Genomic DNA, 27,901 nt, shown 5'->3' on the forward strand with positions numbered 1-27,901 from the left:
AGTATAAAGCATAAACTGCAAAACACAAGATTATATAGACCCTAATACAGAAGCCCCCACCCCTCTTCTGACCTTTTCTCCCACTGGCTGAGGAATCCAGGTTCACATTCTAATTTAAACAAAGAACACCTTTACCATATTAGGTACTTAAATATAAGTACTTAATGAAAGGGGGAGGGGGAAGGATGGACAGAATGGGAATGTAAATTTATCTAAGATAGTCAAATACTTGCAAGTTTTAGCTATAGCTCAACTTGTTATTGCAAAGTCTCAAGTCATAATTAGGGAACGGGTTGAGGTCTTCCCTCAGTTTATCCAATTCATACAGATCTCCCAAAAAAGAAAAAATGAAAAATTGTGAACTGAATTAGGTTTATTTTTGAATGCCTTGTGCACTACCTTTAACCTACAATCTGCAGGCCTCTAGTCTATGTTTGTACTCTGGGAAACACCTCATGTTTCAGATATTTCCTGATCTCCCCCAGCAAAAGATAGAACTAGTATACTTGTTTTCTGTTCTATTGCTCATCTCCTTGCTCTCTGTAATAGCCAGCTAAGCTAATGAACTAATGTGGGGAAAATGTGTGTGTGTGTGTGTCTGTGTATGTGTCCATGTGCATGTGTGTGTGTGTATTCCATCTCCTATCGACATATTTCGGGGCAGCTAGGTGTTGCAGTGGATAGAGCACCAGCCCTTAAGTCAGGAGGACTTGACTTCAAATTTGACTTCAGATACTTACATTTCCTAGCTGTGTGATCCTGGGCAAAGTCACTTAACCCCAATTGCCTCAGGGGAAAAAAAATCATATTTATTTATTTCAAGCTAACAGGAACTTTCTTAATTGTTGATATTTTAACCCAAAGAAATTCCTCAAGTGGTAAGAATTTCTGGCTGAATAGACTAGCAGACATTCTGGGACAGGCAGGATTCTTAGCTCTCCTAAAAATCATCTCCTACAGATGATGAGGGTAGAACCCCAGGGAGAAAGTCTGAATTTTACAACCTAAGAAGCTCCCTGAGGCAGGCAGGGAGAAGTACTGATAATCTTCACTGTTTGATATTAATTGGGTTTTTCTGTTCTCTAAATGGGTCTTAAAGTCCTAGAGCCTTGGTTGAAGCCTCCCATAGAATTCTTAGCTGAATTCTTTGTTTTGACAAAACTATCATAGCTCCACCATTACTGCATCTAATCTGAAAGTCAAGATATGTCAACCCCTCCTTCCCCCCCAGGTTATATTATCCTTATAAAAGATCTTAACTATACTTTATCAATTTACTATCTCTTTTAAGGTAAATCCATTTTAGGAATAGCCTGTCATCTAATGGCATATCCCTAATTATATAGTTAACTCCATTTGGGGGTTAGTTCGATTGTTAAGCATCATAATAGCTAATGACTATTAGGACACTGAACTTCTTTTAGAATTAGCCCTATAATCCTTGACTTGTCACACTTTAATGCCATCTTCCTCCTTGTTTTTCCTCTTTGTTAACTGCTAAAAATCCTTTACTTACTAACTTCTCTATTGTATGTATGAACTTACACATTCTTTTGAGACAGAGATCTTGGTTCAGAGCCCCAGTATACTTTTGGGGTGACACTCCTGATCGTCAATAATACGATACCTATTTCATTATTCTATTATAAGACTTTCCTTGTGCTGAGATAAAAATGTATTTCCCTTTAATAAATAAAATAATCTTGTAAATTTCTATAAACAAAATCAAGCCTTTTCTCAAAGTTCTAAATCTTCTCCAAAAAGAGGCTACCCACATGAAATGAAAATAATCAAATAGAAAATGAGAAAGTCAGTCAACTGGTTTGTTATTTGTGACGACGGCGCTAGCACCCAGGACACCCCAGAATCAGCTGTAGTCAAGATAAGCAAAAGTCCTTAATCTTTATTCTCAGTCTCCAGCCTCGGGATTGAACAGGATAGAAGCAGAATCTCCGCAACCACGTCCCCTCCTCTACCCACAAGAATGTGTCCCTGGCTAGCTTTACTCCATCCCCTCATCCCTCCTACAACCCTCTATACACCAATCATTGAGCCAGTACGGATAGTGGAAAGGACCATTTTCCAAGCATATGCCCATAGACTATCGTCCAATCAGAAGTTAACCTCAAGTGCTTGGGCAGTCCTGATCTCAGTGCATAGTTCCAGCCCTCTACAATTATTTTATCTATTTTGGGTATAAATCAAAAATTGGTACGAAAAGTTGTCAAGAGAGACTATGGACCTCAGAATAAAATGGAAAAGTAAGCAGGTAAATAGGTAGGTAGGTAGAGGAAGGGAGGAAGGAAGGAAGGAAGGAAGGAAGAAAAGGAAGAAGGGAGGAAAGGAGGGAGGAAGGGAGGAAGGAAGGGAGGGAGGGAAAGGAATGAAGGTTAATTAATCTAAATAAGCAGCTAGGTAAATCAGTAAATAGAGGATTAAACTGAAGTCAGGAAGACCTGAATTCAAATACAACCTTTGCTGCGTAATCTTGGGCAAATCACTTACATTGCCTCAGTTTTCTCATTTGTAAAATAGTAAAAATAGTGGCACCTACCTGTTATGGGCCAGAACTTGAAACAAGGTGCTGAGTCAGTGGAATTGATAGAGACAATAATTATTTAATTTAGCATGGTTCAGTATTATTGATTTAATCCTACAAGGAGATGTTATGGGTCAGAACTTGAAACAAGATACTAAGTGGAATTAAGGAGACAATGGTTAAATCTAGTTCGACATTGATTTAATCCTACAACAAAAATGGTTTCCTAGTCATATGATTGGTATATACTCAGTGTGAGGCATATAAGCAAGAAGCTCTCAGGACCAGAGAGACAAATGCACTAAAAAGATTTCTGGGACACCCTGTATTTGTAAAGTATTATATAAATCCTTGCTATTATAAGTTTAGCAAAATGAAGGAAAGTAATATCCAAAGTATATAACTAAATTATTTTCTCTGTCAGCCTTCTTGGAAATTATTAGACTACAATTTCTACTTCTCCCAAAGAGTATCTTCTGCAGATAGATCTTGGCTGAAGGGTGCCTCTTTCCTGCTAATTGTGGTGGTATTTGTTTAGGATTCAGGACTATTGTGTGCATGATGACTCGGCTTTTATTCTCCACAGCATTATGCTTTAGAACTGTTCTAAGACACATTGATATAAATATACATATCTAAACTAAAAAGCAAATAAAAAATAAAAACAATGAAACTTTCAGATACAATAACTGAAATGTAAATTGAATGTGTTATATGAGGAAACAGATGACATTTAAGATAAAGTTGAAAAAAATGTCTGAAGCAGCTCCAAAAAATACAGACGGAAAGCAAATGGGAAGCAAAACTATTTTAAAGACACTCAAGGGTTTTTAAGATGTTCCAAAGATAGAGAGATTACAAAGTAATGGAAAAGATGATAAATAGTTACACTAAAAAGGTAATCAAGAATGTATAATGATACACGACCTACTTTATTATCTCTATATGATCTTTATAAGAATAGAGTGCCCGTACATGCTTCAGTGATAACTATGGTGAAAATATGAAAAGGAAAACATCAGGCTTTTACAAAAACAGCAGACCAGAGATTCAGAATCACACACAATTGCTAAGAAAAGTAGAAAATATAAGATTCCATTGTACTTGCTGATTAAAACAAGAAAAACATGTTACTCTAAAGAACAGAATTCTGTCTTTTTTAAACTTCTCAACATGTTTTCCACACAAATGTTAATATTATACAAGATTCCATAACAGATTTAACTGGGGAAGTAATCATGTTTCAAAGCTGCTACATATCCACATCAAATGAGATATCAAACAGGGAGACATATGATCACTCAGTACTCACCAGGATTATGGCAAACATTATAGCAAAATCCAAAGAAAATAGAAATGCTTGCAAATGATATTGCCTTTTTTTTTTCAAACTCCAGAATAGCAAACAAAATGAAGATACATCAATAAGATATACTTTTATGCAGAAGAGATTGGCCTTGTTAATATATATGAGCGCACTTGGAATATCCTAATTTTTTAAAATGCATATATTACCCAAATTAACATGTAGCTGATCAGGCAGTCTCTACTGAATTAGTGTTCCCTTATCCTCTCTCTGCCTCTCGCTCCTGTCTTTGTCTCTGTCTCCATGGATATATACATATATACCCAAATATACTATAACATTTTTTGAAAAAGGGAGGCCTTGTTTTATTATTTATTGGCCATCATGGTATTATAAAGTATGGATTGTTTTTGGTTCCTTAAAAAGCATTTTACTTTTATTGATGTGTTATGTTTTTTACATTAGAAGCATTTAGAAATTACCTCCACTCCTGTAAGGCCTCTTTTAAGAAAATAAAACAATTAAGCAAAACTAATAATATGGTAACCTTTTCTGAAAGTACATACAATACCCAATAGCTATAGCACTCCATCTACTTCTCTATTTACTTATTTTTAATAAATAAAAATCTATTTTCTCTCTTGAAAGCAGTTCAGTGACATAATTGATAGAGGGCTGGGTTTTGAGTCAGGAAGACATGTGTGATCCTGTTACTAGCTATGTGATCCTGAACAAATCACTTAATCCTGCTTGTCTGGGTTCTTCATCTGTAAAATGAGGTAGAGAAAGAAATGGCAAATAATTATGATGAAGTTTAGATTTGGGGAACCAAAATGAAATTAGGGTTTCTGGTGGTCAACGAGTTACATGATAAGGTTTAGAGGCAGATTCGGGGTTCAAGGAACCAAATGGAAAGGTTTGGCTCCCCTGCAATCCCTTGGGATCTGGCACAAAGATAGGGAGTTTTGGGGACTCCCTTCTGGTGGTGCAGAGGTTCCCCGTAAAGGAATCTACAGATCCTAAAACCTAGATTGATAAAAGGGTTTATTATAGGGATTGGAAGTAAGGTTAGAAATCCTGACAGAGGCACAAAGTCTGGTTGGAAAGTAGGTGAGGATAAAGAAAGGATGACACTGGAAAGAGTATTCCAGTGAACAGAGGCTCCTTGGGATGCCAAGCATGGAGGTGGCATGTTTGGAACCTCTGAAAAGAGAGGGTTTTAGTTTGGCTCTTTTTAAAATGAGAGCTTTAGCTGAAGGGGGCCTGTGGGTGGAGTCCCAAGTTGGCTCCTAGCTGGGTTTCAGCTTGAGCTAGAATTTGAATTGAATTCAATGAGTTTCAGGACCCAGCCCACTCCACCGAGATAACAGGGGTGAAACTGTTTGTCCCTTGGGGGCAGCGTCCCTCACTGAGGCAGAGTTGAAGGACATTTTCTCCTTTTAAGGATTTTCAGAGTTTCGGGGTCCCCCCTTCAATTACAGTATTTTTGCTAAGAAAAGTCCAAATGAGATCACAAAGAGTTGGACACCATTGAACGAGAATAGCTTTCTCTCCCTCCCAGGCCTGTTAGAAAGAAGGAAGGAGGGAAGGACACGAGGTGGCAGAGTCAGGGAGAGAGAAAGGATAAAGGAGATGAAAAACAAATTTCTTGTAACAAACATACAATCAAACAAAACTAATTACCTCACTGGTTATATACAAATACACTACATACAGAGAAGAGCAACTACCATCTCCCAGTTTATAGGGGTAATACTTTAGGTACTTACACTTCTAAAGTTATAGCATCTGACTTTTTTGTGACTTTATTTGGAATTTTCTTGGTAAAGACACTGGTGTTTAGGTTTCCCCAAATATAGGAAACCAGGCTCCCAACTCCTACACCATCACCTAATAAGAATAAAGTCTGTTTAGGGTTGCTAACCAATATTCCCCATTCATCTTGAAACTGTATCACCTGAAATAATCATTGTACTTATTATCGATAGCTGGCAAAATCTTAAATGACATAACTTTTCTTTCTTTCCTCTTAGAAATACACTGTGAGATATAACACATCTTCTGGATTCATTCTCTCAACTTACTCTGTCCTAATAGGTCAGTTCTACAGAACTACTATTAAGTATTTTTCCCTTTCTAGTCTCACCTCACCTTCAGAATTCTAAAGACAAACATTGGGGGGGAAGGGATTCTTTTAATAATGGTTCATGAGCTCTCATCCAGCTTGTCTTCTTTCCCCATATCAATCTTCCCCACCTCACCCCACAAGACAATCAGGAATAAGTGACTTCCCCAGGGTCACCAACTGGTAAGTGTCAAGTGGCTGAGAACAGCTTTGAACTCAGGTCCTCCTAATTCCAGGGCCAGTGCTCTAACTGTCCTTTCAAATCAATCAATTAGTTGATATAAATTAGCTTTTACAAAAGGATTTACTGAGAAGGTAGAGCAAGAATAGAAATTAATTTCTCCCAATCCAGGAGTACATTCCTTGCACCTCCATAGTCCCCACTATACACATAGAGTCTATGGAGAGAGAGTACAAGTGAGTACAAACTTAAAAGTATCATAGCAGTGGGATTTGATTTGTAGGGAATATAAAGGTTTGCAACATCTGATGCTGGAAGTCCATTCATTTCAAGAAAATGTTGCTATAATGAATGAATCATGCCCTTGCTCAGATGGGTTTTCTCTTTCAGAACAGGACGTCTTAGCTGATTGATTGGTCAATGTTATGGTGGACTAGATCAAACTGCTCATCTGCTATGCTGGCACTTGACTGTCACAGCTAACAGATCCAGGGGTCTCTGCCACCAACTCTGGATTGCAAAGAGACCCTAATTTGTCTTCAGACCTTTTGAAGTTTACAAGAGTGTAATCTGATCAAATATGGCTATTCATTTACCTAAGGCCAAAAAAGAATCTATATAAAAAAGACAAAAACAAACAAACAAAAAATTCACAGACAAATGGCAGACATGTGAAAAGATAAGATATCTGTTACCCTTCTCTGTAACTAGTGGCTCACTGCAGTCTTCCTCACTCAAAAGCCTCCAGGTAAGAGAGATTACAATTGGAATGGGCTCATTCAGATCTGACTCCTTCCAGTTCCTTAGTCAATCAAAAACAGTACTAAAAGCTCAGTCACATGGGGGAACAATGGAAATCCATTTCTTCTTATCCTTTCCTCTTACCCCTTTGAAATATTTCCTATCCTCAGCAAATGATACATATCCTTAATATAAAACAGTTCTCTGGGGTTTTGGAAAAGCTTAAGTATATTGTTCACTTGCTTATTTTTTGTTCTTTATTCTAAAAAAGGACCAAGACATCAGCAAGATGATGCCATGCAAGTGAATTGGATTTGAGTGCAGGAGGGCTGTGCGATGTCATCTGCCTCACTTTCCCCACAAGAGCCATCTGGGATCAAGATGACTGAAAATGATAAATGAAAATAGGAGACCTTGGCCCTTTTAAGCTAAGGTCTTCAATATGTCTGGCTTTGACTGAGGCTGTACCTATTTAGGGATTAAGGCAAGGTAGCAATTGAGGCAAGAATATCTTTAGCTTAGTCCAAAAAATCTAAATAAGTAACACAGTCAGCGTTGCACAGCTCTTATACCCTCACACATACAGAGCAAATCCGTATTGCTCCCAAATACAATTCCACAAATTCAACAAACTTTATCAGAGGTTATTGCTTGTTTAGAACTTAATTATCTATCATAGGATCCTATTGCTTAGTACTTCTTACAGTCAAGTCTGGAATCCTAAGAAGAGAAAGCATGAAAAGGGGGGTGAAGCTGTTGAGGTGTAGACCACATGTTGAGGTCTACATTTGGGGTACCTAAATGAAATTAGAGTTTAGTTAAGGTCTAGTGGCAGGTTTGGGGTACAGGGAGTCAAACAGAGTTCCCCTGCAACCCCCTTAGATTCGGCGCAAGGATACGGCGGTATATGAGGTCTAGAAGCGGGGCGGATTCCCAATAAAAGCATTTATTGGCCCAGAGAGCTAGATTAATAAAAGAGGTTTATTATTGAGTTTAGAAGTAGGAGATAGGTGAAGGTAGAGACAAGGAGGGCACTGGACAGAGGGTCCAGTGGACAGAGGGTCCTCACATGGCGACCATGTTTGGAATCTATGCCAAGAGGGGTTCCCAGTGTGGTCCTTTTAAGTCAGAGACTTAGCTCGAGGGGCTTTGGGGTGTAGCCCCAAAGTTGGCTCAGATCCGGGTGGGGCTGGGACAGGTCCGGATCTTCTATTGGAATTCAAAGGGACCAGGATTTGTGAGTCAAAGGGTAATTTACATTAGCTAGGGGGGTTGGGAATCAAAGATTGGAATCTTTCCCGCGTCATAGCTATTTCACAGCGTACTTTTAAATTTTTATATAATTAATTATTATTAATATAATTTACATAATTAATTATTATAATTATTAATTATACATATAATTAAATATAAATTAAACTTTTGTATAATACCACATTAGAGGCAACCCTTCCAAACTAGGAACCCATCCACTTTGCTCCAGTCACTAAAATCCAAGTCAGTAAGATGTCTCTGTGCAAACAGACTTCTCCGAGAAGCGTGCTTCAGATTCCGGCAGCAAAACCCACCCTCTGCAACAGAGTTGATTAGGCCTCCCTGGAGCAGCGAGGTGAGACTGGAAGCTCCCTGAGGGCAGGTGTCTTTTGCCTCCTTTTTTTTAATCTACTAGGAGAGCTGGGCCCCGAGCTCCAGGCGCATGAGCGGTAAGTGACAGAGTGATTGGATTTCACGACAGGGACCCTCCATCAGCCAGATTCTCTTCATCTTCCCGCTCTCTTCCGGGACCACCTCGGACCGGGAGAGCCAGAAGCGAGTGGGGGAGGAGGACAGCGCGCGCGCGCCCCCGGCTCCGGGCGCGCTCCCGCGTGCCGCGCACGCGCGCGCGCACGCGCCCCGCTCTAATCCCCGACCGATTGGGGAAGGCGGCAGCAGCAGCAGCCCGGTGGGCGGCGATGGCGATGGCGATGGCGCCGGGCGGGCATCCAAGCCAGCGTGATGACGTCAGCGCCGCCACGTCTGCGCAGACGAGGCGTCGGAGGCTGCGCCGGGGAACGGGGAGGGTCTCCGGCCGGCGCGTCGCCGCCCCCGCTGCCTCGGGCCGCCGCTCGCTTGGAGCCGGCGCCGGGCCCGTCCGCCCTCGGTCCGAGGAAGGGGCGGCGCTGGCGGCGGCCGCGATGCACCCGAAGCTGCTGAAGAACGCGCACTACATCGAGCTGGGGAGCTACCAGTACTGGCCTGTGTTGGTGCCGCGCGGCATCCGCCTCTACACCTACGAGCAGATCCCCGTGTCCCTCAAGGACAACCCCTACATCACGGACGGCTACCGGGCCTACCTGCCCTCGCGCCTCTGCCTCAAGAGGTAGGCGCCCCGCCCCCCGCAGCCGCGCGGCGCCTCTCCGAGTCCCCCTCCCCTTGGCCGGGCTGACCCTGGCCCCTGCTCGGGCGGGCGGGCGGGGGAGGGGCTTCGGCTTGGCCCCGCCCCCTGAGCCCGGGGAGCACCTCGTGCCCGAGGCCTGGTGGGGTGGGAGGAGGGGGACTCAGCCAGCTCTGCGCTGCTCTTCCTGGGGGGCGGGGGGGAGGTGTGTGTGTGAAACCGACCTGAGCTCCTCCCCGCATCCGAGAGCATAGCCCCGTATTCCGGCCGCTTCCGAAGGGGTCCGGTGTCTCCTAGGGCGCTGCTTTAACTCGGGACGAGCATTTATTAAGCGCCACCTACTCAGCGCTGAGGATGCTAAGAAAAGCAGATACCCTGCTCCTGCTCTCGTGGAATAAACCCGAGCGCGCCTCGGGCAGTACTTCCTATTCCCAGACCGTAAACTGGAATAGTAATATAAAATAAAGTAGCAGTTGCGTGATGCTTTACACGTAATCCTTACACGATCTCATTTGAGCCCCTCCACTGCCTAGATAGTAGATGCTGCTATTATTCCCATTTTACAGATTGAGGAAACTGAAGTGGATGGGTTAAGTGACTTGAGCCTCTCGGGATCTCGCAGCTAATGTCTAAGGCTGGATTTAAATCTTTCTGATTGTGTTGCTGTGACACGCATCAGCAAGAAAAAGAAAACAAAAGTTCTGTTCTTCACAAGTTCTACACTTTTTTGGAAAGTGATCTCTCCTGGGGATAAGATAGGCAAGCCGTTGGCTCGTTCTCACTGTGTCACTAGCCCTCTTGACTGTTTTTACGAGTTTCTCAGTAGAGATTTTGAACGGAGTGGGATGTAGTCATTCTAAATTAGTGCTGTTCTTCCAGCTTTAGTTCCTCTTCCTTGTCTTGTCTTGGTCCTTTTCTGATTCAGTTCCTCTCTCGATCTAGTTGTCTTGCTCTTAAAAAGAGCTTTTGAGTGCTGGAATTTATCTCCTTGCTTCTTCCTCCTTTGTTTGCTAATAAAAATTTTGTGGTTAATACATTATGTTCTGAAAATTGGGAAGAACTATCACAAGAAATCATAGACTTCAAGTTGGAAGGGATTTTCCTAATCTAACCCCTTCATTTTAGAAACTAGGAAACTGATATCTGTAGAGACTGAGGGAAGATGCCAAAAAGCACATACTTATCAGGCTGCACTCTTTTCAAGCACATTTTTGTAAGGTTGTAACAACTTTTAACAGGGCTTTAACTACTTGAAAGGGAAGTCTTTAGCCTAACACTGAAATTCATATCTAATAACATGGCTAACATAGTTCAGTTTAGAGAACCATTTCACAGAATGAGAGTCAGAAACTTGATGAAATCTCAAAGAATATCCCTTCAAGTGAAACTAAAGAAAGATTGTCCAAAGCCTCTTTTAAGTTCCTAGAAGAGTCAGAGTGGCAGGCTACATCCCAGATTTCCCGATTTCCAGTCAAGGCTTTCTATTACACCATTGTTGGCTTGACCATTCACATACCAATGTCTGAACATCTTTAAAAGAGTAAACAGGTTACGTAATATTATTGACTACCTTTTTTTTCACCATTTTTTCTCCCTGGATTTTTATGGCACTGCTTCTTGTGAGACTGAGTGTTCTCAGTCTTTTGTAGGAATCTCATAATTATTCCTCCCCCTTATTGTAGGTATACTCTAAGTTATAGATTGGTTTCATTTATAATTCTATGCATTTTACTTATACCTTAAAAACATTATCCTGAGAAGGGGGTCTGTAGGTTTTATCAACCTGACTAAAAGGTCTATGATAACACAAAGATGAAGAAGAAACACTTGATCTAGATGCTCTTCCCCCGTACCCTTCCCTCTATCTTACTCCCTCCAGCTTCCCCATCTCTCTTTGCTCTCTCTCCTTCCCTGACGTTTCCCTCCAGAATCATCTGGAAAAAGGAGATTTTTTGCCTCAATTGCCACCTAACCTTCATCCCTGAATGGGTGTGGCCTCAGTCAAACTGAGACCTGTTAAACACCTTAGCTTTCAAAGGCCAAGGTCTCCTATTTGTATCCAGGACCATCTCCAGTCATCCTGATCTGTTTGGCCACTAGACCCAGATAGATGGCTCTGAAGGAGAAAGTGAGGCTGGTGACCTTGCCCAGGTCTTCCTCACTTAAATCTACTTGCATGTGAAAGACAAATATCGACTGGAATGTTAAATCCAAAGCATGACATTAAAAGCTGCTAACAAGCAAATTACTTGGAGTATTTGTATCCCTTTCTGCAAATGGTCCACAGCTGATCCCAAATCAGCCCACCTGAGAACAAAAATAATTCAAACCGCCCACTTTTGTTCCATAACTTCTTGGCTTACAGTACCAGTGGTTGATGATATAGAAGTGAGATATTAACTAAAGTTTCCCTAGTTCTGCTATCATCTTTAACTATCATTCATCATCTGTCTTTCTGCTTTCTTCTTTTCCTCTCCCCTCTCTTTCCCTTTCACCTTCTTTCTATCCTTTCCTGTTTACTGCTTTGCATTTGCATTTCTGATGCTTTTAAAGTGCATTTCCTTTTCACTTCTTGGAAAATCTTGTTCCTTTCAAGGCCCATTCTCACACATACCCTAAGTTATTTACCAAATCCTGTTCCACTTGGATATCTCTTGATGTCTCATTCACATCACAACACCCCTAGATCAGGTTCTTATCACTCTTTGTGTATACTATTGTAGTAGACTCCTAATTGATCTTCCACCATCCTGCTTCCATTTAGTTAACTACACAATTTTCCAATTGTACTAGACAGTGGTTGATCATATCACTCCTTTCTTTAGAACATTAAAATAAAATCTGGCTCCGACTTCTCTTTGCCAGCTGATTACCCATCACTCCTAATGTCGCACTGTAACCTAACCAAATGGATTGTTGACTCTTCCCTCTATGAGACATCTCATCTGTTCCTTCTGCCTTTGCATAGATTGCCTCTCTCCTAGATTTGGAAAATTCTCTCCCTCTGCCTCTTGAAATTCCTAGCTTCCCTCAAGTTCCACTTCCAGAAGTTATTCTGGATTCTCTCAGGTATGCTACTTTGTAATGATGTTACTATATTTCCCCAGTGGAATGTAAACCCCTGGAAGATAGGGATTGTCTCATTTTTGTATTTGTATCCTCAGGCTCTGTCACATAAGAGCTACTTCATAAATGCCTGGTGGTTTATTTGTTAATAGGTATTAGAGGGAGAAGGGATCTTAGTCTTATCTAGTCTTATCCTCATTTTATAAATGAGAAAACAGGTCCAGAGATATTTTTCCCTAAATCACACAAGTAATATGTAGCACACCCTAGATAGAAGCTAGTTTTCCTGACTGAGTTCTTGCCACAATTCTGCCACCAAACGAGTAATTTAGGTTAAGCTATTAAACTTTTTTAGGATTTATTTTTTTCATGTGTTAAAAAAAAGGGGGGGGGGGGGGGGGGGGGTATGGGTCTTGGGACTCTTCCAATTCTGCATACCTGTGGGTCTATAAAATATTAAATTATGTCTTACCTGACCTAGGCTTAATAAACTTGTTTAGACAAGTGTAGGCTAATCATCTCTTGGTTTCAAAGTCAAATGATCAAATTTATCAGGCTGGACAGATCTCTCAAATATTTTCCAATTCATTGGTTGCTTTTCTCAAATCAAATGTGATATCTGGATTTGAACATGTAACTGAGTACAGTTGGTCTAAAAAGCAACAAGTTTTAGTAGAGTCAGATTTAATAAGATCTGTGAATAGGATCTTGGAGAATATCTTTGAACTCATTCATTTACAGATGAAGAAACTCAGATCTAGAAAGGCTTCACCTAAAGTCACTGAGTAAATCAGAGAACTGGAGTTTGAACCCAGGTCTTGATTCTAAATACAGCATCCTTTCTATTCTGCCATGCTGTTTCTAACCTTCGTATGAAAGTGGACTTGTTAAGATAATTTCACTCAGCTTGCAAACATTTTAAAAGCTTATGGTTAATAATCAAAAACTTCTCATTAACATTTGAATGCTGACAGTGTCAGACAATTGGGATCTGAAATAACTGTTTGCATGCTTGTTTTTCAGTTTGTTTATTTTATCCAATGAGACGGTAAACATATGGAGTCATCTGCTGGGCTTTTTCCTCTTCTTCACTCTGGGCATATATGACATGACTTCGGTATTACCTTCAGCCAGAGCTTCCAGAGAAGATTTTGTAATTTGTTCTATTTGTCTTTTCTGCTTTCAGGTAAGTAATTTTCTAAGCAATAATGGAGGATGGATAGTGAAGGAATTTTGAACAGGCCTACTTTAGCAGGCGATTTTTCATTGCTTCAGCCATACTGTTTGCTTAAAAGAGCACTGAAGTAAATAGGTCAAATTAAATAATTCATGCTTTACTCATTATTAATCTTCTTATAAAAAACTCATTATTTCCTTTTGGACATTTTAGATCCAGGTTGTTTCCAGGATTAAGAAACTGCAGTTTCACAGACAAAAAATTTCTTTCCCCACTTAAAAAAAAGCTCAAAGATTTCTTCACTTAATATCATTGTAAATATCTAAATGAGAACAGTGACTGTTTTTGCTTTTTCTTTGCAACCCTAGAATTTAGCACAGTGTTTGGTACATAAGTCAACATTTAATGAATGATTCTCAGTGATTTGTATTTTGTAATCAATTTTATCAGACAATGGTAGAATGTCTAATAAATTAACATAAACTTGTTGTTTTTCCTCTTTATTGTCTTGTATCAGTTGCTTCTATTTCTATTTTTCTACTTTTCAACATATTGTACTTATCTGATTTATCTGTCCTTTTTATATTTATTTCTGACTTCTTAGGGTCTGCTTAAACTCTGATCTGATTTAAGATGGTTAGGATTTGCTTTAGCTTTCAGTCTATTTCATTTATATTTGTAGCATTTTAAAATTAGTTTTATTTCTATGAATGACCTTTTGTGTAATTTCATTGTCCATTTTAAATCTTAGAGAATTTTCAGTAAATGTTGGTGTGGTTTCTAAATTTTAATAATTTGTTAATGGTATGATAAAAAATTGCATTGGAAACCTAATTTTATAATTTTAAACAATTTCTAAACATGTTTTCCAAAGAAATAAGACTTTCACTTATGGTTTATGAAATTTATGAAATTAACTTTATTAGTTTGTCCTAATTCCATCATATTTCTGATTTTGTAACAGTGGAAAATAACAATTTTATTTATTCTTTGGCTGAAATACACTGAATAAACATTAATTTATTCCTATATGCCATTTATAGATTTTCTATGAAACCTAACATGTTGTTCAACTCTTGCAATCATGTCCATTTCTTCATGTCACCATTCATGGTTTTCTTGGCAAAGATACTAGAGTGATTTGCCATTTCCTACTCCAAGAAACTGAGGCAAATAGGGTTAAGTGACACGTCCAGATTATACAGCTATTAAGTGTTTAAGATAAGATTGGAACTCAGGAAGATAAGTCTTTCTGACCCTAGGCTTGACCCTGTCCCAAACCTAAAATGCAAATTATATTTATAAAAACTACAGGGACTCTGTGAAAATGCTTACAGAAGAAAGAAACACATGTAAACCCATTATTTTCTATGTTAAGGGCCAACAGCACTAGTTTCAGTAATCCCAAGTAGTAGGTAATCATTTGTTTGACTTTGAAACAATTTTTGTTTTTCCTTTTGAGCCAGGTTCATTTTCCTAATTATATTTACTTAGTATATAGTCCCTGAATTGTTCTTGAGAGAAGAATTCGTAAAATGTGGCGACACAATGAAAGAAATATCAGGTTCTTAGTAAGTATGGATGGAGTGCTGGCCTGGAGTCAGGGAGACCTGACTTCAGATATTTACTATGTAACCCTGGGCAAGTCACTTGAGCCTTGTTTGTTCCTGGGCAAACTGTAAAATAGGACTGTTAACAGTATTCATAGCTTGGGTTGTTGTGAGGTTCAAGGGACATAATAAGAGTGCTTACTTAGCACAGTGCCTGACACATAGTAAGCTCTGTTATTGGTCATTCCTGTTTTGATTCTTCGTGATCCCTTTTGTGATTTTCTTGGCAAAGATGTTGGAATGGTTTGCCATTTCTTTCTCCAGCTTATTTGACAAATGAGGAAATAGGATTAAGTGATTTATCCAGGGTCACACAACTAGTAAGGGTCTGAAGGTGGATCTGAACTCAGGTATTCCTGGCCCAGTACTCTTATCTAGACCACCTAGCTATCCCTATAATATGTAAATGTTAATCATCATCATCATTCCAGGTAGTAAATATTAGATTTAAAATTTTATTACAATCAGTTTTATAATGAAGAGTATGTAATCCAAAAAAGTTTTGTTTTTTTTTAATTCAGTTCACTCTGTGGAATGAATTTAGTCTTTAAAATTTATCTCTAACAAATCTTTAAACTGATTCCCCTTCCCCTATTTTTTTCATTACACAATTGGAATTTTTTCTTAAAGAAGAAACATTTAACCCTGAGGATAATAAAAACAATATAATAATACTGTAAGGATACTGACATGTTACATCTAAAGGAAAAAAATCTATTAGGAAATCATATTTTATCCTTTCTAATTAAAATTATATATTTGGATGTGTGTGTATATGTATGTATGTATGCATGCATATATTTTCCCTTGCCTGAAAATGAAATTCCACGGATTTACAAATCACATAGGCTTCCCTTGGTTGTGGTTGTTTTGTGCAGAGTCAGTGTCTGATTCAAGTCTAATGAACCATTAATTCCTCTCAAGTCCAATCTGTTGGTTCCTTACCAATGCAGTCTTCTCACTCAGCAGTGAATTTAAATTTGTGTGTGTGTGTGTGTGTGTGTGTGTGTGTGTGTGTGTACACACAGAAACCACTGATTCCCCCATGGCCTTTTTAATATTTCTCTCTACAGTATCTAATTGAAAGAAAATAAGAAACTGATCAAACAAAAGTTCCAATGGTCATATCATTCACTTTACTGTCTTACTAATAATAAGCATGTTCTTGCTGGGGAGAGTGCACTTGAAGATGTGAAATGGCCATAATGAAAGGCAGGATCTGTCCTCTCTTTGAGTAGAGATACATTTTTTTGAGACCTGCAAAACTAAGAAACGCACAGAACATACCTTCTTTTCCTATCAACTAATCTCAAGGAAAAAATAGTTTCTGATGTAATATTTTAAAGTTTCTTTGAAATGTATATTTCCTTTAGGTTTATCAGAAAATTATTTTTTCTTTAAAGTTTATTCTCAAGACATTAGTAATGTTTTTATTATTTTTAATGTCAAATTTTCCTCCTCCTTTTAGAATCTAAGTCCAATTTTGTAATCAAAATTAATGAAGAACAAATCAATTTCCACAAAGTTTGTCAATAGACTCTTTAAGGTCATATCCATGCTACAGGGTAAAATATAATAATCCTTAGTAAACAAAGGTTGGAAAATATATCAAGAAAATTAAATATTCTATATATTTTAAGTTAATTAATTTTGATATTTATGCAGAAAAAGTCAGACAGCAAGACAACCAACTTCTGATTTAATCAGTTCCATAGAACCATAGATTTAGAAGGTCCCTAGAGATTGGCGCCTCCATTCACTTTATAGATAAGAAAACTAAAACTGAGGTCTACTTAGATAAATTCATACACTTAGCACCAAAACTGGGACTAGAATTAATCATTGTACCTAGCTTTCAGTTCTTCCCATTTTGCTCTTTCCCTGTTGTGTCAATTGTGGAGCCCATTGACATGATCAGATCAGATACATTGTTTTGTCAGTTGGAAGCCATAAGCTAACATATGTTAAATAATGCTGTTTTATCCTGCAGTCAAAAAAAGCCATATTTAGCTTGTGACTTTATCATGAAACTTAGTTGATTGATTAAAAGATGTGATAATTTTTTCAGAAATATAGTTAATGAATGTACTGTTACAACATTACTGTGCTTAATCATTTTAATTTAATATGGTCATATGTAGTCTTGATAACTAAATTTTAGATAATAAAGGATGACATTTTTAGATTGATAAGTTTTTTAACTTTCAGGAATTAGATTCAGTAATCTTTGCCTTGATTTGAGATTAAAATTTTTCTTTTAAATGTCACTAAGGGGTTTTTTTGTTTGTTTTTTGAAGGTTTGTATGCTTTGTTCTGTGGGCTATCACCTTTTCTCTTGCCATCGCTCAGAAAAAACCTGTCGACGATGGATGGCATTAGATTATGCAGGAATCTCTGTTGGAATACTGGGTTGTTACGTGTCAGGAGTATTTTATGCATTTTATTGTAATAATGTAAGTAATTTAAACATATTTATTGCCCTTTTAGTCTTTCATATTGATGTTTCAGTTCCTAGGACTAAAAGCTTTATAAGTATTATATATTTCTCCAGTGGAGAATAGAAAGTGTTTTGTATGGAAGTAGAATGTTTATTTATAAAAGTGATTTCTAAGATGGGAATTGAGTTCTAGAATCTTAGTCATCCTTTTCTTTTTTTTTTTTTTGGTAAACCAATTTTCTGTTCTTTCAGTGAGGAAAAATTGTGTGCCATAGGATGTAGACAATGAGTTATTGTATAGTAGTCAGTAGTATATCTACAGTGTTTAATAACATACCTTCAGTACTTTTACTCCTGTTTATGAAGATCTTGCCACGTGCCAGGCATTGGTGATACAGAGACAAAAGTGGACAATTAAATTGGGAAATAGCAAGTACATAGCAATGATATATAAAGTATTCAAAGTAGTCTCAACTGGAAATTAAGCATTAATTACCAGTTGAGACTACTTTGAATACTTTATATATTTCCTTTGAGTATTAATCACATGATTTCAGTTATTTGTTAGATATACAGAAAACCACATCTTTAAATCAGACATTTCCTCTCTTCTCTAACCCCATATCGTTGTCAGCTTTTAAAGTAAGCTTATCATCATTTTGTTTTTTATTTCTTTGAGGACCAAAGCATTACTCTTTTTTTTTTTTTTTTTTTTTTTTCCAAAGCATTACTCTCAATTGTCTAGATACAATTGAAAGTAAATGGGGCCAGGTCTCATCACAATTGAAATAAGACAAAGTTGCTTCAATATTCCAGCTTCCTTTTTCTTCATGCCTCTTCTTCTATTATTGGCACTTCCTCAAAGCTGCACTTGGAAAGATTTTTTTTTTAAATCTCCATTCTTTTATCTTATTAGCTATCCCTTCTCCACAAATGAAAGTAAACCTCTGTAGACCAATAAAGCGGACAAGAACACCATAGTGTTGGTAAAAAGAAAACTCAAGAGAGTGGGTACACACATGCTAAAAAAGAAAAGCAAGAAATAAGAATTTTTCTTCCCTTAGGTCTGTTTCATATGTTCCTTTAGAGAATGGCATAAGTGTGTATGTGTATACATATATACAAAGAAAAAAACATTGATTGGTTTTACTTAAATTGATATTAAATTCCCTGTTCTGAATTTGTAGTATAACAGATTTGTTTTTAACTTATGTCTAGAACTTCACATTTATCATGATAGTTATCTAAGTTAGATGCAGTCTGGTGCTTATGGAGATCTTTTTGAATCCTTGCTCTGTTATGTAATTCCTACCAGCTCAATATTATCCACAGACTTAATAAATATGCCTTTTGCAATTTTATCCAGATTGCTGATAAATGTAGTGAATAAGACAGCCTTGGCATAGCATTTTGGAGACCTTCTTCCAGATTGCATAAGAGTTCAATACTTTTTCTCTGTTGTATTCTTCTAACAAGATGGATTATCTCCTGCTCATCTATGGACAATAGTTTTTTTTTTTTTTCTTTGTTTCTTAACAAAACCTCCGAACTCTTCTGAGAATTTTCATCTTAGATTAGATCTTGAGCTATGGGATGTTGTTTATAAAGTCTCTTTGCACTCTTAAGCAGCTTCCTCTGTTTGCCCTGCCTCATGCTCCTTCCCTCTTCTGTGGCTGCCAAGGACTGACTTACATCTTAAGCCACATCCATACTTTGTATTTCCAGAGAGCATGGAATTAGAGCAGGATGTTCCAGAATGGCTGAAGAGAGAAATCAGAAGTTTGAGAGGAGAATTTAACAATAGATGACCTGCAGAGCAGAAGGAATTGGCAGAATAGAAAACTTGAATCTGTGATAGCAAGTCTCACCCAGAGACATGAAGAGAGAGAACAGCAGATTAGAAACGCTACCATGCCAGAGAGGTTAAAAACCAAACCATTTAAAGAACTCATCTCTGTATCAGCAAAACTTGCCCATGTCAAAGAAAAAATTCAGAAAGGAAACATGGGTCACAGATCTCCCAGAACAACATAATAGATCAAAAAATCTGAACACCATAATATAAGAAATCTACCTAGAACTTCCAAATACAGAAAACTAAGCACCAGTGGAAAGTAATTGTGTGCTTCACTTTTAAGACATAGTGGTTAAATTTTAAAGTTCCAATAAAAAAAACATTGAATTCTGCAAAAGATCAAGAGAAACCTTTGCAAATTTTAAGGAAAATAAAATGGAATAATATAAGACTATGTTGTATCCACCAGAAACCAGAGAAGGGAATGGAGTAACATTCAAAAGTAGCTTAAACTTAGTATCTCAGAGTAGCTTAAAATAGTCAAAATGATGTGGCCCACACACCTAAGTTAATCATCAATGGGAGAAGGAACATGTTAAGTAAAAGAGAATCAGTCACTTGAAGCATGCTTCCAAAGAAAATTAAATGGCTAGATCTGACTACATATCTGCAGAAGAAATCTATACTTTACATCAGAAGTGTCAAACACAGTGACAACTCTCCTGAGTGCAGCTCAAACTAAGTTAAAATGTAATTGGGAAGTATTTAGCAAAATAAATTAAAAGTACAGTAAAAACAATGTTGATTTATAATTTTCCTAAGCATTATGAGGCCCACAAGGCTCCATATTTGTGATTTGGTAGCCCCTATTTCTATTTGTTTGATACCACTGCTTTAGGCGAGAGACAAGATATCTCAAGGGAAGATATAAACAAGCATGAGAAAAATCTCATAGTACTAGCAAAAAAGAGCAATTGAAAAGACATCCATAGTAACTTACAGGCCTGCTTTTCAATTCTAAAATGGTTTGTTACGTGTATATATGAAAAATATATAATTTTTGTATATCTTTCTAAGAATTCAAAAGCTAATAGGAAATAGCTTTTAATATGAAGAAATGAAATTCTAAAAATAATTTAGATTTTAAATTCAAAAGTTATAATTTCCTTGTAATTAACTAACAAAAATTGATTTATTTTTCCTTCCCCTTGTAGTATTGGCGTCAAGTCTATCTGATTATGGTGCTTGCTATGATCCTCACCGTCTTCTTTGCTCAGATTCACCCCAATTACCTCACTCAGCAGTGGCACAGACTTCGTTCCATTATCTTTTGTTCAGTGTCTGGGTATGGAGTGATTCCTACTATTCATTGGGTCTGGCTCAATGGAGGTGTTGGTGCACCTATTGTACAGGTATGTGTTTTGTGGTCAAAGCATTTTTTATTCTGTTTTGCTATCATCTGTTTTGGCAAGTATTTCACACAGTAAGACAATACTAGGAAGGGCAATGCCATCAAGTGACCGCATGTTTACATCTATAGATCAACTGTGTTATTTTGTGAATAAAGAAAGCAGACCTTTGTTTTACTGGAGTAGAAATGTCTAAGTCCCTTTCCTTCTTTCCCATTTTTATTTTGGCAGCTGAAAAAAAAAATTTATTTAAAATCTTTTTCACTGTAAATAACTTTTCATTAAATGATTAAAAACAAGAGTGGGATGACAATTGACTGATTTCAGTCTGACACTGACTGATTTAGAGGTGGTCAGTGAGCAGGAGAAAACAAACCAAAATGTTAACAGATATTTTTGCTATTTATAATAAACTTTTTTTTTTTTTTTTTACTGTTTTTTGGGGAAGCAGGACAACAAAGTTAAACTTATTACCTTGTTCTATACAAATTTAATTTCAGAAATGTTTCAATTGAATTGCAGTTCCTAGCAATGACACTTAATATTTGATAGGATCATTTAGCAAGCTTAGGAGGCAGCCAGTAAGTATGTATTAAGCATTTGCTATGTGCCCGACACTAGGCTAGAGGTGCTGGGACACAGACAAAAACGAAATATCCCTGTTTTCAAGGTGCTTCTATCTTATTGGAAATCTGATTCCATTTCACCTCTACACAAAAAATGCAGAGAGCTATCAAGTTAATCTCCACATAAACTTTGAATTGCAACAAATAATTTTACCATGACTTCAGGATGGAGTGAAATAATTCTATATGCCATACTAACTTCAAAAACCATTCAATAGTACAGAACATTCAAACTCTAGTTCTTCATTGTGGCTGAGCTATATATTAGATTACAATGTAAAATACAATATGTCATTAAACTAACAGTAATAGCTGCATATCTAAACAAAATAGAAGGTACTGGTTTATAAAGTACATTCTTTATAACAACATTGAAAAAGTAGGTAATACAAGATCTTTTTATCCTCTTTTTTACCATTACAGACTGAGGTCCTTGGGATTGACAGAGTAGTGATCAAAATTAGTATCATGTGATTATTAAATAAAACTTAGAGGAAAGAAAGAGTCATTAAAATTGTACAACAGGTCTAAGGCTTTTCCAAAGTAATGAGAACTATGGCCAACAGAAAATATAAGAGATAGGTTTTATCAAGCTGAGAAAACATTGTTTAGTAAAAATTTTGAAACCAGATATTATATAAAATAACAAGTGTGACAGAACGAACTACCATGGCAGAGAAGAGAGCTGATAGACAAAACAGGGAATAGACTTAAGAATAGTATTTATTAGGTTGTCAAGTAAACTTTGCTGCTCCCAATCACTGACTTGTAAAATGGGACACAGAACTGTAATACATAAAAGAGAGTGAATTTAGTTCTTAAAGTCATAGATTGAGAGCTGTAGGGGACATCAGAGACCATTTGTGCCCAGTACCTTCTTTTTACAGTGAACAAATTATATAGGAAGTAAACAGGAGAGGTGAGATTTAAATCCAGGGCTTCTTGACTCCAGAGCCAGAACTCTTTCCATTACCATGCTACCTACTCTGAGTCAAGGAAATAGGAGTAATATATGACAAGAAGGAAACACAAAGAAGCATTTGTTAAGCACTTACTATGTGCCACATGTGTTTTGCTAAAGGGGTACAAATACAAGCACCCTGTTTAAAAGAAGCTTAAATTCTAATGTTGGAGACTTTTATAGGGGTGATAGTCAGGGAAGAAGATTTTTGTTTGTAAAGTTACAGGAATGGTGAATAGATTAACATATCCTTTTCAAGAACAGTGGAGTTATTGGTTTGATTATGGTGCCAAAAAGGAGGGTACAAATGCATAGGCAAGGAAGATGAAGTGAGGCATTGCTAGTTTGATATAGTGAGTTACATTTAAATCACCAATCAGAACCTCAGAGAACCCAGGATGGAAACTGTAGAGCTAAAAAGATTAAGCACTCCAAGAATTTTGATTGGACATTGCATTAATCATAGTTCTTAAGTCTTTCACAGTTGTTCCTTACAATCTTAGAATTGTAGAGCGTTCTTTTTCTGCTGTTTTCACTTTGTCTCAGTTCATACAAGTCTTGCCAATTTTCTCTAAATAGAATCCCTCTCATTTTCTACAGTGCAGTAATATCCTATTCCATTCATATACAATAATATGAATATTATTGTTCCATATTATTGAGCACACATCTTATTTCTAGTTCTTTATTATAAACTGTCTTCCATAGTAGCCTCCTTTCATTTCTGGATATCTCTCATTTTATGCAGTATCTAGCAGTGACACTTAAAACATTTATTAGGATCATTCAGCAAGCTTTTTTCATTACCTCAAGTCTAAATGTGCCCCTCCACATTTCCTACCCATATTTTTTAGTTTTTCTTTGGAATCGAGCAAAATAAATTAGATACCTCTGTTCTGGGATAGCTCCAAGTACTTATTCCCCTTCCCCTTAGATCTTGATCTCTTTTGCAGATTAAGCATCCCATGTTTCTTCAGCTGAATCAATATTGCATTATTTTGAGACCCTCAACCTTCCTGTTCATGTTTTTTCACATATTTTCCATTATTGATGTCGTTTTATAAAAGATTCTCAGAACATTTTGCTGTTTGTTCTGTGCATATTTTTCTTCTTACAAATGTCTATTTTATACCACAAAGAGAGTATTAACCAATTTATGTACTCTTATCTTTATCCTAGTCATGGCAGAGTTCTGTAGGTCTGTCATCTTCTGGTCCTGAACACTGTTTACAAGTTGCTCACAGTTCTGTCCAAGAGTTTTTTTAGCTGCCAAATCACCTTAACTCAAATTTAGCTTGTCTTCCTTATTTTTCAGATGAAATACTATATAATGGATATAGAAAAGAAGATACCACATGAGAAACTGGTTCTAAAATAATCAAAGGAAATGTAGTTGGAATAAATATAAAAACCATCATGTACTTTGGGTGGGGTGTGTAGAATCAAAAAGCTAAGTACTGCTTTAATTTGATTTTAGAAATTGGTATAAAAATGTAGGTCTTTTACACATGATCATAAACTTATGTGATGCAGTTGCCAAAAAAATTAGAAAATCCACACAGCTTACCCTTCCCTAAACAAATAAGACTCTTATTAATGGTCATTAATAGACCATTTGATTGAGGGAATTTTTCTTGAATTCTGTATTGTTTAGACCATATTGGAGTGGAGTTCTGTGTGAGCACCAGAGATTTAGGGGGACTTTTGAGAAATTGGAGCAAATGTGGAATATAACTGTGATGATGAAGAGTTGAAAAACCACAGGCTAAGGGAGCTGTATATAGTTTTTCCAACACCAGAGAGACAACCTCCAGTTGGGTAATGATGGTCTAAAGAAGGGTCATTTGTTAGAAATGTCAGACGATAGAACTAGGCCTTAAAAGTGATGTCTTTACTGGATTTGGGGGCAAATCCTACATTTGGCTCTGCTAGTTGACCTTCTAGAAGCCCTTCTGACTTGAGATTAGGTGATCAAGTCATTGTGTTCTGAATTAAACACTTTGTCATCTGGTACTTTTCTTTCCCTTCCATTGTATTCACATACCTGATATGGAAATGGGTTCTCTAGGTATTTTTTTCCCTTGGGGTTGAGTTAGTCCCAGAATTGATATCCTGTCTCATAAGATCCAGTATGTTTCCCCATGTGTAGTACTGCAATATTTTGTGCTTCAAGGGAGAATTGTTATATTTGAAGGATGAATTTATTACCATGGCTTATGTGCTTTCATTTGCAGGAGTTTGCACCTCGTGTAATTGTGATGTATGTGATTGCTCTTGTTGCTTTCCTCTTCTACATTTCCAAAGTTCCAGAAAGATACTTTCCAGGTATGTAGCTATATAAGAGTAACATAACTGCCTCCTTTGAAAAACCCATTTAAGAATTAATTGTATATCTGTTTATCATACTATGAGAACAAATTCTCCCTGTACTCCCAAGAGATAGCTTTTTTTGCATATGAGTATCTTTACTTTTTTATAAGTTAAAATAAGAAGCTGTGACTGAAGTTAAATTTTCCTTTCTCAAATTAGCCATATATCTCCTTTCAAAAACTATTAAGACTTATTAGGTAGTCTGTTAAAGTGGTTGAGGCTTTTGATCTATCCTTGCAAAGCCAAAGGTCATGTTTTTTCCAGTATCTTGAATTTGTAATTGTGCATTTTTCATCTATTTATCCTTACAGGACAACTAAACTACCTCGGATCCAGCCACCAAATATGGCATATCCTTGCAGTAGTTATGTTGTATTGGTGGCATCAGTCAACAGTTACTGTCATGCAGTACAGACACAGCAAACCTTGTCCTGACTATATTCCACATTTGTGAATGCAGGTATGGCAACCTGGTGTAGTCAAATGTCAAGCAATATTTAGATGGTGGAAATTGTATATTCTTTAGTTCAGATGTTCTGTTTTTCTTTTTGTTATCTTAAGTGTGTATCATGATTAACATTTTATGAAAGCTTAAAAAAAAACACTCAGGGGGATTTATAGTTGCCCAATAACTCATTCATTGGGCTTCACAGCTTATTTAATAGAATTAATTCAGCTTCTCATATATGCCAACTTAACACCAACAAAAAGTGTTAAACCAATCTATGTTGCTGAAAATAAGGTTATTTACTAGCTTTATTTTGCTAGGAAGCATTCAACATTACTGGAGGATGGCATGGTGATTACTGTGATTATTCTTGCAGTAACCCTTATTGTTTATAAAGGAAGATAAATCAAGTTTAAGTGCCTAATCAAGGCAATAATAGGCTGAGTTTTAAAGTTAAATACTAGAGTAGTGGACTAGAATTATCATTTTGATTTGACTTTAATTTGCAACAAGGTTTGGAGGGGGGGGGTTGGGGAGAAGGTTGTGTTGATTTTTTTTTTTTTAATACCAATTATTAAATGGTTGTTTTGTGTGTTTTCAGAACAACAACATTGTCCCTTTCAGATTTTAGAGTTTGTCAGAATAAGCTTTATGTTAACTCCTATAAATTTTAGCTCTAAAACTTGATTTTAGGCAAGCTTGGAATACATGTAGTACTTTGATTAACTCTGTGGTCATTCTCATTGGAAATTGGGTTGATTTAGCAGTGAGACTGTTCTCATTGTCAGATCAGACATAATAGCTACTTTCATCTGGCTATGCAAACCGTGAGCATTAATGCAAAGGAAGGGCTTCAGAATTCCCCAGAGTTGGAGTCATACTTTTTAGCATTTGTACATGTTACTGTTTTCGTAGAAATTGAGAATCTAAATTCATGAAAGATTGCAGTTTCATAGGTATATTGCCAAACCTTCATTTTGAAATCAGCCATGAGCTTTGGAGTAAAAGCAATGATTCTCAAATTTCTTGGTCTGCCTTAGAACACATTTACACTCTTTAAAATTGTGGATCCCAGAGTCTTTTATCTGTTGACACCTGATCTCTTAAAAGGCTTTCAGGGCCCTCCAAGCACATTTTTGAGAACCACTGGAGTCAACTAATTAATGCAATTGTCCAGTTTGATTAATTATGGTTCTTTATACTCTTAGAATCCTAGTGTTAACATTGTGCTTATATTCTAGAATTGTAGAAATAGCAAATATTTGGAGTCTTAATTCAGAAGTTAAGTTATTTCCATTTACGGACCTAAAACATGCAATTTCATGTTCTATCAAACAAGGAAATATTTTGGATGGTCTTGTTCTAACACGTACATAAGATAAAAACTTAAGGAGAAGAGGAAAGAGGATTTTGGTGGTTAAGTGTAATGCTTCAAAAATTAAATTAAAATTTCTTATTGCTAAGTTGAACAGACTTTAAAAAAATAAACTATAGCTCATGAGTTAATATGAAGAAAATTAGAATTGCTTGGCTTTCCTAAGGAATATTGAAAACACAGATTATCTGGTATAACCTTTAGAGTGCTAATTTTGCCTTCATTTATCCATCTAGAAAATGGAAATGTTAATTCTTGCCCATCTTTTGACTCAAGTGCAATATATAAGCTTTTTTTTTTTTTTTTTTTTTTTTTTTTAAGTACTGCACTTCACATTTTCTGGTGGCACTCTCACTTTGAAAATAGCTAGTTACCCCATGCCTTCAGAAACTTCCTCAAAGTACTGGCTGTATCTCCTCTCAATTATCTCATTGATTTATTGTAACATTGTTGCCTTCAATCAAATTATTTTGCCTCATGGGCAATGGAAAAGGGTAATTATAGGTAACTTAAGCATTCATCTGGGTCTGTAACCCAATTATTGTCAGATATCCTCCAAGTAGATAAGTTCTTTGCAATATTATTTGACTTTGTACTTCTACAATGCCATCAGTAAGATTTTTTTAATGGACTATACTAGTCTTGGGGAGAATTAAACAAGAAACATCTCAACACTTAAAGCCTTTATTCTTGTAAATTTTGTACTACTTGTAAATCTTAATGTACGTGGTATATTTGTTGAGGTGTTAATGAATGTAGGTTGCTAACAACTCTAAACATTTCAGTTTGTCAATATTTATTGACCACTATTTCTGTGTGAACTCCACACTAGTATTTTTAGAAATCGTCTTAGTTAACATTCAATGACTACTTACAACTTATTTTCCAAACTTGTCAGTAAAACAAGTTTAAAAGCACACTAATATTCTAGTTACAAAATAAAACGAGTTCTGCCAGGATCAGAAGCTGCTTTAAACTACAGACTAAAAACCTTTTTTTTTTAATTTGGAGCCATTTTGAGTATTGTATAGTAATTTATGGGTTCAGTCAACAAGCTTTAGTAATGAAAGTATCTTTGTGTAAAAGACAAGCTGTTAGCAACAAGTGGCAAATATTGTCACTTTCTGTTTATTCTTGAGTGCAATTTACAGTGGGCTGCATGAAAAAATGTATTCTGTAAATAAAATGGATTTATTAAAACATTTATAAGTGTCTTTTCTAAAATTGTTTTAATAAAATTTAAAAAATTTGATTTGGAAGGAGCCATGGTTTAATTCCTATACTCAAAGCATGAGCCCATTTTACAGTATCTTTACTAAATTGTCATATAATAAATACAGCTGTGTTAGCACAATCTTTCC

General features: G+C 36.7%; 1 protein-coding gene across 4 annotated transcripts in view; it reads left to right on the forward strand.

Moving 5' to 3' along the window:
• The first annotated feature begins 8,795 nt into the window (after nucleotides 1-8,795).
• Nucleotides 8,796-27,901, forward strand: part of PAQR3 (progestin and adipoQ receptor family member 3) — a 30,715-nt gene continuing 11,609 nt past the window's right edge. For all 4 annotated transcript variants that reach the window (XR_004230405.1, XM_031943849.1, XM_023505777.2 and 1 more), the window contains exons 1-6: nucleotides 8,796-9,251; nucleotides 13,356-13,518; nucleotides 17,417-17,572; nucleotides 20,566-20,763; nucleotides 24,582-24,672; nucleotides 25,029-25,177. Coding sequence is in view for 3 of the 4 variants with exons in the window: in XM_031943849.1 (XP_031799709.1) it covers nucleotides 8,845-9,251; nucleotides 13,356-13,518; nucleotides 17,417-17,572; nucleotides 20,566-20,763; nucleotides 24,582-24,672; nucleotides 25,029-25,171 (1,158 nt within the window). In the remaining variant the exon portion in view is untranslated. The remainder of the gene's footprint in view (nucleotides 9,252-13,355; nucleotides 13,519-17,416; nucleotides 17,573-20,565; nucleotides 20,764-24,581; nucleotides 24,673-25,028; nucleotides 25,178-27,901) is intronic.

This window comes from Sarcophilus harrisii, chromosome 6, assembly GCF_902635505.1.
Source record: "Sarcophilus harrisii chromosome 6, mSarHar1.11, whole genome shotgun sequence".
Classification (NCBI taxonomy): Eukaryota; Metazoa; Chordata; class Mammalia; order Dasyuromorphia; family Dasyuridae; genus Sarcophilus; species Sarcophilus harrisii.